Source organism: Hemiscyllium ocellatum, chromosome 8, assembly GCF_020745735.1.
Source record: "Hemiscyllium ocellatum isolate sHemOce1 chromosome 8, sHemOce1.pat.X.cur, whole genome shotgun sequence".
In the NCBI taxonomy this organism is placed as follows: Eukaryota; Metazoa; Chordata; class Chondrichthyes; order Orectolobiformes; family Hemiscylliidae; genus Hemiscyllium; species Hemiscyllium ocellatum.
Window position 1 is genome coordinate 26,461,688 of NC_083408.1, and position 12,174 is coordinate 26,473,861.

Here is a 12,174-nt window from a genome sequence, read left to right on the forward strand (position 1 = left end):
GCGTGGGTTTTTCCTCCCGCAGTCCAAAGATGTGCAGGTTAGGAGGACTAGACATGTTAAAATTGTCCCATAGTGTTCAGGAATGTATAGGCCAGATGGATTAGCCATGGGAAATTCAGGATTATAGGGATAAATGGGGGGACGAGGGGGTTGGGTCTAGGTGAGATGCTTTTCAGTGGGTCGGTGTGGACTTGATGGGCTGAATAGCCTCCTTGCACACTGTAGGAATTCTATGATTCAGTCTTCTTGATATTTTGTGAAGGTGACAAGATTATTTGATAGCACAAGAGTCCAGTTTAGCTCAATTGAATCCTTGCAATAGTCTCCTTTCAACAGTTGGGGTGGGGGGGGGGCGGGGGGGGTGGAGAAAGAGAGATAAGTTACAAGAGGGACAACTCTGGCTAACCTCCCTTTGCCATTTCCACTAAAGGTGCTGGACTTTTACTCCTCCCTAGGCAGTGCCTAATCTATCTCCTCTGGGCAGGGCTAAATTCGGAGATTTGCTACATCTGTTGTAATAAACTGACCTGTCTCATTTCTTATTGAAACATAAATTCTGTTCTGAATTAACCAATTTTTTTTATTACGAAGTTGATGAAAAAATAAATCAGGTTGTGTATGTTGAATTACTATTGAAGTTTCATTAAAATTAACGCTTGTAAATGAATTACTCATTTCCCACAAACTGCTGTTAGCAGTAACAAGAACTCTAAAAGGGAATAAATGGATTCCAGGAATTTCTCCTCCACTATTCTGGGAATCTATAGCATTAACTCCAAAAAATACATTTCCGATACAATATTAGCTCTGTATTCCTTACTCTAGGATCAGAAAATGAAAAGCACAAAAGGAAGGCATTCAGCACACTGAAGGAGCAAATTGGAATCGGTACTGAAAACAACAAATGTTGGAGATTACAGTGGGTCAGGCAGCATCCATGGAGAGAAAGCAAGCTATCGTTTCGACTCTAGATGACCCTTCATCACTTCACTTCAGCTCTTGTTTTCAATTCAGCCCATTAACTCTATATCACCTTTCGAAAAGCAATGCAATTCCATTCTCCCACTCCTTCCCAATATTTCTGTAAGTAAATACCTGGACATCTTTTCAAAGGATCAGAATATACCAGCCTATTAGATGGTTCATTCCAAATCTCAATCAACTGTTCTTGAGAAACACCCTTCTCTCAATTTCTTAAATCTGTGCTTCCTGACCTTTTAAACACAAAAAAAACTTCTACTTTGTTTACTATTCTAAATTCTTTCTGGAGTTTTTATTTAATTTTTAAAAAACCTTTGTCAAATCTCCCCGCACTTTCTCTGCTTTATGGAGAACAGCATCAGCTTCTCCAGTCTAATCTCATATCTCTGCAATCAATTCCAATCAATCTGTTCTGAACCGTACCAAACCTCAAATGACACGTGAATAACCCCATGTCATCACTGGCTGGGACTACCATGTATTGCCAGTCCCTGAGTTTTAATATCTCCTTCAGAGCTAATGACACTTCCCAGTCAAGTGTTATCTGCAAATTGTGAAAACATGCCCACTATGGTCCTCACACTAAGTGAATCTCTATCTTTAGATTAGATTACTTACTGTGTGGAAACAGGCCCTTCGGCTCAACAAGTCCACACCGACCCTCTGAAGAGCAACCCACCCAAACCCATTCTCCTACATTTACCCCTTCACCTAACACTACGGGCAATTTAGCATGGCCAATTCACCTAACCTGCACATTTTTGGACTGTGGGAGGAAACCCATGCAGACGAGGAGAATGTGCAAACTCCACACAGTCAGTCGCCTGAGGCGGGAATTGAATCCGGGTCTCTGGCGCTGTGAAGCAGCAGTGCTAACCACTGTGCCACCGTGCTGCCCACTCCAGTACCTCACTCCAGTGCAATAATCCTGATTTTTATTACTTAGGCAGCTAGCTGTATGTCCTACGCGTCTGTATTTCATTATATAAGCCAATGATGGGTAGTTTTGAAGGTTGAACTACACACTAACTGCTACCTTTATGCTTTAAAGAGAGACATGGATCACAAACACCACAATAAGGACTGAAGAAATACTTGAATCAGAGTCCCAATGAGAAAGAAGCCATTCAGCCCATGAGTCTGTACCAACTCTCCGAACAGCAAACCACCCAGTTCATTACCCTATACCAGTAATCCTGCATTCATCATGACTAAACCACTAGCCTGTATATCTCTGAGCACTACACAGCAATTTAGCATGGCCAAACCACCCAAACTGCACATCTTTGGACTGTGGGACAAAACCAGAGCACCCAAAGGAAACCCACATGGACAGGGGGAAATGTACAAACCTCCGCGTCAAGGAGACAAAATTGCAAACATATGAAGAGTGAGCAAGGAATGTGTTAAACTGGATTGCTCTTTGGAAGAGCCAGTAAACAGTTACTGGCCAATGGCTTCCTCCTGTTCTGTACTGTTCTCTGTTTTGACTTTGAAACTGTCCCCTTCTATTTCTATCTCCCACTTAGTATTCTATTCTTTTAACTTTTTGAGACACCACCATTGCTGGAAGTGGGACTCACTTTATCAATGCCTTTAGTAGACATGGACTGACCGAATGTGCACATCCAGCTGTTATTTTACTATAGACCTCAGAACCTTGACAATGGGACAGAATGGGAGTGCTGTGCCCATTTTTTTTTAAAACTGCCCTTCTATTGGCACAATCTTCCTGGAGGCTGCTCTCGAATTCACCTGCCTGTGTAGTCAGTGGGCTCTCAATGCTGTGGGACCGATTGAAGCTCTGAAACCTCAAGCCCCCACCGAGAGAGCTGGGCACTGTTGAGTCAAGTATATGACCAGAATAGCATTTGGCAGGGAGCTCAAAGATTGAAAACAATGTGGCCTTCACCCTCCAGAGCACTCACCTGCCCCCTGGTGGGTTATTGTGGCAAAGAGACACTAGTTTTGATGACACTGCCTGCTACAGGGAATACCAGGCCCACTACATTCAGTGTTTCCCCCTGCTCTAGCTGGGTGCTGGTGGAAGAATCCTGGAGGCTGCACAACAGACTCTTATGTGACAATACTGTGTCTTTAAGAGGTATATTTTGTGCTTTATCTTTTAAATGATGCCAATTTGTCTGCTTCAAAAGCCATAAAGTAAACAGCTTGTGTAGCCTTGGGTTTCATTTTTCCTAAGGTTGGAACAATAGAAGCATGGCTGGGGTCAAGCTCCCACAGAACCAGGATGTTTAGTTTAGTTTAGTTTTTTAGTAGCAATTATTGCTGGGGTCTTGATGCTGTGTTTGGAGCTGTAGTACATCTCTCCCTCCTACAAAATCACTCAGTTTTCTCTTGATGTTTTTCCTACTGATCTGTAGAGTTTTACGCGGTACAGTCTACTTTTCTGAATCTGCCTTTGCCAAAGGTGTGTTTATGTATTGAAACAAACAGTTAATTGGTAACAGTTAATATACCCACTATTTTGTTCAGCATTTAATAGAATTACAATTAAGCCAATTCTTTTAATTTTATTTTGTCTATTTTTACACTTAAAATATCAAATGTCCAATGTCAAGTAGTTTAACCGACTTAATTGAATCTGCAGTGCAACACCTTTGAAATACGAAAAAAATTAGAGTCAGACCAACTCTTGAATATATTTTGAGGGTGTTTGATCTGGTCCATGACACTGTGTGGAACAGTCCATCAGTCCCGACACGGCCTGTCCTCATGAAACTTGCCTTGCAATGCATTGGGAACAGTTCTGGCAAGACACACCCCACCCTCTCCTTGTATCCTCTCCCATCTGCCCCCAGATTTTCCCAAGCCCCTTCAGCCTCCAAACCCAAAGTGCTGCAAAACAAAAATCCAGGCCACAACACACAATGAGCGGGGAGGTTTGAGAAACACATTCATACCTGGGGCTACCTTGACCTCTCCACTCCCACAGGAAAAGGTAATTGTAGTTCTCCAAGAGTGCTCAGGAGCTGCAAGTGCAGATTTTCTTTTGTTTTCTTTCCTATTTGGGAATTATTTATTCTTCCAGGATGTTATCATCAGGTAGGAAACAAAATGGAAAAAGAACCCAACCCTCAAGGCACAACCAGGTCAGTCAGAACATGGTACTAATCAGGGTATTTGCATTGGAATTAGATAGTTATTTTGAATTACAAGATTATTGGTAGGAGACTGGACAATGACACCGACTGAGCTACCTATTCTGAGAACTGGTGCAGATATTTATCTAAACAATTTGGATGAGAATTTAGGAGGAATCATTAAGTAAGTTTGTGGATGACACCAAAATTGGTAGTGTCGTCGACAGTGAAGAAGGTTATCTAAGATTAAATGGGATCAACTGGGCCAGTGGGCTGAGGAGTGGCAGATGGAGTTTAGATAAATGCGAGGTATTGCATTTTGGTGAAACAAACAAGAGCTGAACTTTATGCAGATGTTTAAATATTGCTTACCATTGACAAATAACCACCTTAAAAATACCCCAGCTCTTCCAGACACACAAAGCCAATAATCTCCATTTCATAATTTCCTTACACAATTAATGGCAGGCCCTGTGGAGTGTTGTCAAACAGAGTCACCTAGGGGTTCAGTTACGTAGTTCCTTAAATAGTGCATCACACATGGCTTGCCTTCATTGGTCAGTACAAGGAGTATAGGAGTTGGGACGTCATGTTGAGGTTATATAGGACATTGATAAGCTACTTTTGGAGTACTGCATACAGTTCTGGTCACCCTGCTGTAGGAAGCATATTGTTAAACTGAAGAGGGTTCAGAAAATATTTATCAAGAGGTTTCTGGGATTGGAGGATTCAAGTTAAATAAAGTTATTTTAGGACTTTGTTCATTGGAGCGTAGGAGATTTAGGGGTGATCTTAGAGGTTTATGAAATAATGTAAGGCATAGACAAGATGAGTAGTGAAGGTCTTTTCCCTCGGGTAGGGGAGTTCAAAGCTAAAGGATATGAGTTTAAGGTGAGGGGGAAAGATTTAAAAGGAGCCTAAGGGGCAACCTTTTCACACAGACAGTGGTGGAATAAACTGCAACATGCAGTAGATGATGTAGGTACAATTACAAATTTGGACAGGTACATAGTTAGGAAAGGTTTAGTGGGATGTGGCCCAAACACAGGCAGGTGGGATTAGTTTAGATTGGGATTATGGGCAGCATGAACTGGTTGGACTGAGGTCAGGCAGCATCCAAGGAGCAGGAAAATCGATGTTTCGGGCCGGAGCCCTTCTTCATCAGGAATTCCTGAAGGGCTCCGGTCCGAAACATCGATTTTCCTGCTCCTCGGATGTTGCCTGATCTGCTGTGCTTTTCCAGCAACACATTCTCAACTCTGATCTCCAGTCCTCACTGTCTGAGGGGAGACAGACTGAGGGGCCTGTGTCCATGCTGTGTGATTGTGACTCTTCAAAACAGTCACTCAGTTTTAAACAAAAGGGCTTGAGCTCTTTTACTCTAACCCCTACCCAATCCAGACCAACAAAATATGTTCAGGAAGACATTTCATTTTCAAAACATGTTAGCAATTTTATGTCAAGTGTTATTTCTATTCAATTCTAGACAAGAAATGAGCCCTGACTCCGTTCTTAAAATGTTCATTTGGGAGTGAGTATGGTATAACTGCTATTAAGGATCACAGGTTGCGCCCAGAATCTAATGAATGAGAATACAGTCCTTCACTAATACATTTATCAGAGCTCAACGTAGCTAGAGCTAACTCCTAATACCTCTATTAGCCACGTAATAATCCCACCATTCCCAGTGCCAACCAAAACATGTGCCAGCTCTCTGAAAAAGTACTGAAAAATCCATGACCTCAATTTTTAATGCTAACTTGCTCTTAGGAGATTATCAAATGGTGATCACTGTCCCCCCAACCAAACAACGAATGATGTCATCTATGTTATTGTTTTTAGAAAGTTTGAAAAGAATTAATCAGAATTTGTCTTTTGATGACAAGTACATTTTTTCTCTCGCTCTCTCGTCGACTTCCCCAACTCTCTCCTGTGCAACGATGCATTTTTTTTCATCTAAAACCCAAAGAAAAATGGTATAGACATGCAGATAGAAAAAAATGAGAATGGAAAGTGAAGTTGTCCCAAGTATGTGAAGGGGAGGGGGCTGTAATCTTTACTGAAACCACTATAAGGTGAAAGTTCGCTGTCAATTTCGAGGGGTTTTGCCCAGAGATCGACCTCCACCCCATCCCATTCCCAGATTTGAGGGGGGAAAATCTTTGAAAAAGTTCTCGGCGCTATTACAAGAACGTACTTACAGTCCGGACTCGGAAGATCCGCCTGCTTTCAATGTGTGGTCGTCACCTTCTGAGTCTCATTCTCCATCTGGGGTGGGGGCGACTGGGAGAAACCGGACTGACCGTCGGTGCTCTCAGAACCGGCTTTGGTGGGGTCCGGCGGGGCTCGGGCGAGCGTGAGCGGCGTGGCTCGGAGGCTCCGCGTCGTTAGGCTGCTGCCGCTGCCCGGGAGGTTGTATGAGGTCGGCTGTCTCTCGGGGTCGGGCTGCTGGCCGGACGGGGTTTGGCTGACCTCTGGCCGTTCACGGTGACCGGTAGCTCCCCCCATCTGCTGCACCCCGAGCACCGGGGTCCGAGGGTCGCCTAGCGGGGCGGTGGGAGGGCCACCACCGCCGGCGTCTGGCAGCAGCATCCTCCCGGTTGGGTTAGCGACGGTGCTGCTGCTGGGCTCGGCAGGTTTGACCGGCTTCCAAATCAGGCTGTAATACACCGCTAGGATGATCGCCGCCAGAGACACCGACAGAACGTACGCCAACACCGTGGCCAGTCTCACCCACTTGGTGTTAGTCTTTGCCGCCATCTTCGCCTTCTTGTCTCCGGTGAAGGTGGCGGGTCTGCCTTTGTCAGGCATGAAATCTTTGTCTTTCATGGTTGCAACCCCTTACCTTCTCTCCAACAATCAGCTCCGCACTGCCCAGCCCCAGCCTTTCCCTCTCTCTCTCTCTCTATCTCAGAGCCCAGCCAGCCCCCAGCAGCATTGGAATCAGTGCAATCCTCCCTCCACCTTCCACATCACTGCCCTTTGCCTCCCGGAGCCCAGCGGCTGCAGCTGCTGCCAAGGCCAGACAGTAAGAGAGAGAGCGAATGAAAACAGCTCAGTGCAAAGCGCTTGTTTACTGCCCCCCTCTCAATGCGCAGCCTCTCCGAGCGGCAGCAGCTGTCACCATCCTGTCAGCAAAAAAAAATTAAAACCAAGCGGCGCCTCTTTCAACAAACAACCAGAGGGTGGGCAAGTGAAAAAAATCTCTTAAAGAGACCACAGCCTGCCATATTGTGCGTGTGTACATCCGTGAACACACACACACATGAAAACGGTATACATAAAATGGGTGTTTTGTGAATCTGTGTATACAGTCTGAGTGTGTACAGTGTATGCGTACACCTGAGGGTATAACATCCACGTTTCGGCAAAAACCCTTAATCAGGAATGAGCCATATTCCTGATGAAGGACTTTTGCCCAAAACACCTATTTTCCTGCTCCTCAGATGCTGCCTGACCTGCTGTGCTTTTCCAGTGCCACTCTAATCTTAACTCTAATCTCCAGCATCTGCTATACTCACTTCTGCCCTGTGTGTGTGTACCTGTAGGTGTAAGTGTGGGTGTACATATCTAGGGTGTAGAGTGTACAGCGTGTGTATATACCAATGGGTGCACAGTGTGTGTGTATATATTTGTGAGTATACAGTATGTATAAATCTGTAAGTACAGTGTGTGTATAAATCTGTGAGTATATAGTGTAATTACCTGAGGGTGTGCAGTGTATGCATATCTGTGTCTGTACATCTGTGGGTGTACAGTGTGTGTGTATCTGTGGGTCTATATCTGTGAGTGTACAGTGTGTGTATATACCTGTGAGTGTCAAAATGTAATTTGTAATCATGTTTACTGTTCTTTCCAACACTGACTGAAGACCACCAGTACATAAGATCATATTAGCATAATACTTCAATGACCTTGTTTATTCATTGTTGGAAAGTCAGTACTGTATTTTTCATTCCAAATGCATGACCTTACGTTGATAAAATCCATCCAAAACTTTATAAAATGTGAAATGTCTGTGGTTGCATGGATCATTGCAACTTGATGATACTCCTTTTGATAAAATAAAATCTCTAAATATGAATCTGTCATTGTTGTCCCATTGACTTTCCAATAAGCTATACATAAACGTTCTGAGTCATACAGTTTCGGTACCATTACAGTTGGTGAGATCCAGATGCTGGAACTTGGTTCCATTATGTCATTTTCCATCATGAACTTGATCTCTTCTTTCACTTGGAATAAATTCTCTGAGTTGAGTCTGTAAGGATGCTTCTTGTAGGTGGCTGATCCCCGAAGTTAATTTCATGCAGAGCCAAAGGTAATTTTCCTGACCTGTTTACTCAAACTAATTAATGGGTCTACAGCAGACTGTAAGTCACCTTGATATTTCTCTAGGACATAGCATAATGTACATCTAACTTTTAAACACTTCCAAATGATCTAATCTGGTTAATCAATGTTCAACTTTAGAATGTATGAATTTTGGTTCATTCTCAAATTGTTCTCATTTTTATTTCACACCTTACTTGTTTCACCACTTCTCTCAGAATAACTCCCTTGCTTCTGGTTTTAAGGAGGGAGCTAAACAATCTATTAAGACCCTACAAAACAGTTATTCAAGAGCTGCTATCAGAATTCAGGGCGCAGGTTTAATTAAAATTTGATAGAGATTTACAAATGCTGGATAGGGAAAAAGTCATAAAAATAAATGATTGAGAGGGGCATAGATTTAAAGTGATGTGCAACTCAAGCAAGGATGATGTGAGAAAAATCTTTTCACAAAGCATGCTGTTAGAGTTTGGAATTCATTGCCTGGAGATGTGGCATGGGCATTTAAGAAGACACAGAGTGATTATTGAGGTAGAAATCATGTGCAGGATATGGGGAAAAGACAGGCGATTGGCACAGATTCATAGAACTGGTGCACATATGATGGGACAAATGGCCTCTTTCTGTGCCCTAGTAATTGTGATTCTAAGAATGGTTCACTCAGCCTTGTGACTGGTTTCAGTTAAATAGTAGAGTGAGCGAAAGGTTGGGGACAGATTCTTGTACCTCTTCTTTAGCCAAAGATGGCATGCGGCCTATCAATCTGAAGAGGCAAAGAGGTTACAAATATCACAGAAAGTGGAAGTCATTCGGGAGATTTAAATCTAAGATTTCTCGAAGGCCACTTCATAATCTGTACCCATGTTTAAAAATTGCTTTTCTTTTCCATCTCAAATTGGCAGTTTTCAAATGTTTCTGAACACAATTGAGAAACTCCTGTTCTAAATGCCACAATGCATTCAGGGACAGATGTGAATGTGGAATTCGAAACACTGTCAGATGAGCCACAGAATGGCAGAGCAACTTCAAACAAACAATTTTCTCTGTTCTCACCTGTTCTTAACACCTATTTTACATGTCTATAACTTCTTTACCACCTATTAGTACTTCCTTAGTCTTTTGTTCTGGGCACCCTCACAATCTGTTCCACTCGCTCCTCCTCCTCATTTGTCAACAACATATAAAAAACACCACTTTCCAGTTCCCTTCAGGTCTAAAGCAGAGTCATTATTAGACTCACAGACTTCATTTCTCTCTCCACAGATGCTGCCAGACCAGTTGAGTTTCTCCAGTACTTACTGTTTTTATTTCAGATTTCCAGACAAACCTTCCAAACACTGGTTAATCTTTAGAGTTTTATAAATTTATTCCTTCATGAGATATGGTCATGGCCAACATTTGTTATTCAATCCTAATTGCCCTTGAACTGAGTGCCATGCTGGGGCATTTCAGAGGGCAGTTAAATGCCAACCACATTGCTGTAGATCTGGAGTCATATATAGGTACCATATGTGTAAAGGAGGGCAGATATCCTTCCCTAATGGACATTAATGTACCAGGTAGGATTTTATTACAATCCACCCATGGTCACCATGGAGTAATGTACACAGTTTTGGGCCCTGTATCTCAGGCAAGATGTACTGGTCCTGGAGCGTGTTCAGAGGAGATTCACAAGAATGGTCCCAGAAGTGTAAAGCTTAACATATGAGGAATGTTTGAAGACTCTGAGTCTGTCCTCAATGGAGTGTAGAAGGATGAATGGAGATCTAATTGAAACATATAGAATACTGAATGGCCTGGATAATGTGGATGTTGGGAAGATGTTTCCATTGGTAGGAGAGGGCATAGCCTTAGATTAAAGAGAAAGCCTATTAGAACAGAGATATGGAGAAACTTCTTCAGCCAGAGAGTAGTGAATCAATGGAATTCATTGCAACAGAGGCTGTGGAGGCCGGGTGATTGAGTATACTTAAGACTGAGATGGATAGGTTCTTGAGTATCAAGGGGATTAAGGTATATGGGGAGAAAGCAGGATATTCCCAATTCCTTCGTCTCTGCCGCATCTGCTGAATAACTTCTCTTTCCAATCCTCCCACTTCCTCCAAACCAAAGGAGTTGCCATGGGCACCTGCATGGGTCCCAGCTATGCCTGTCTCTTTGTAGGATATGTGGAACAGTCCATCCTCCGCAACTACACTGGCACCACCCCCCACCATTTCCTCCGCTACATCGATGACTGTATCGGCGCTGCCTCGTGCTCCCACGAGGAGGTTGAACAGTTCATCAACTTTACTAACACCTTCCATCCCGACCTGAAATTCACCTGGACTGTCTCAGACTCCTCCCTCCCCTTCCTAGACCTTTCCATTTCTATCTCGGGCGACCGACTCAACACAGACATCTACTATAAACTGACTGACTCCCACAGCTACCTGGACTACACCTTCTCCCACCCTGCCCCCTGTAAAAACTCCATCCCATATTCCCAATTCCTTCGTCTCCGCCGCATCTGCTCCCAGGAGGACCAGTTCCAATACCGTACAGCCCAGATGGCCTCCTTCTTCAAGGACCGCGGATTCCCCCCAGACGTGATCGACGATGCCCTCCACCGCATCTCCTCCACTTCCCACTCCTCCGCCCTTGAGCCCCGCCCCTCCAACCGCCACCAAGACAGAACCCCACTGGTTCTCACCTACCACCCCACCAACCTCCGTATACAGCGTATCATCCGCCGTCATTTCCGCCACCTCCAAACGGACCCCACCACCAGGGATATATTTCCCTCCCCTCCCCTATCAGCGTTCCGCAAAGACCACTCCCTTCGTGACTCCCTCGTCAGGTCCACACCCCCCACCAACCCCACCTCCACTCCCGGCACCTTCCCCTGCAACCGCAGGAAATGCAAAACTTGCGCCCACACCTTCTCCCTTACTTCTCTCCAAGGCCCCAAGGGATCCTTCCATATCTGCCACAAATTCACCTGCACCTCCACACACATCATCTATTGCATCCGCTGCACCCGATGTGGCCTCCTCTATATTGGGGAGAACGCTTGCAGAACGCTTCAGGGAACACCTCTGGGACGCCCGGACCAACCAACCCAACCACCCCGTGACTCAACACTTTAACTCTTCCTCCCACTCCACCGAAGACATGCAGGTCCTTGGACTTCCCCATCGCCAGAACATAACAACACGACGGTTGGAGGAAGAGTGCCTCATCTTCCGCCTGGGAACCCTCCAACCACAAGGGATGAACTCAGATTTCTCCAGTTTCCTCATTTCCCCTCCCCCCACCTTGTCTCAGTCGATTCCCTTGAACTCAGCATTGCCCTCCTAACCTGCAATCCTCTTCCTGACCTCTCCGCCCCCACCCCACTCTGGCCTATCACCCTCACCTTGATCTCCTTCCACCTATCACATCTCCATCGCCCCTCCCCCCAGTCCCTCCTCCCTACCTTTTATCTTAGCCTGCCTGGCACCCTCTCCTCATTCCTGATGAAGGGCTCTGGCCCGAAACGTCGAATTTCCTGTTCCTTGGATGCTGCTTGACCTGCTGTGCTTTAACCAGCAACACATTTTCAGCAGTTGAGAAACTTATCAGCCATGAGCAGACATGATGGGCTGAATGGCCTAATTCTGCTCCTATATCTTATGGTCTTGTGGTCTTTTACTGACACCAATCTTACAATCCAGATTTATCAATCAAATTCAAATTTCCTCAGTTGCTGTGGTTGGATTTGGCAATATGATCCCAG

At 44.6% G+C, this 12,174-nt stretch overlaps 1 protein-coding gene across 2 annotated transcripts in view; it reads right to left on the reverse strand.

The window, feature by feature from the left end:
• Window positions 1–7,208, reverse strand: part of zgc:153157 (uncharacterized protein LOC751674 homolog) — a 45,061-nt gene extending 37,853 nt beyond the window's left edge. The window contains exon 1 of one of the 2 annotated variants that reach the window (XM_060828299.1): window positions 6,283–7,208. In XM_060828299.1, coding sequence (XP_060684282.1) covers window positions 6,315–6,914 — 600 coding nt within the window. In that variant the 5' untranslated portion in view covers window positions 6,915–7,208 and the 3' untranslated portion in view covers window positions 6,283–6,314. The remainder of the gene's footprint in view (window positions 1–6,282) is intronic. The other variant, XM_060828298.1, reaches the window with a different exon arrangement.
• Between the last annotated feature and the right edge of the window lie 4,966 nt (window positions 7,209–12,174).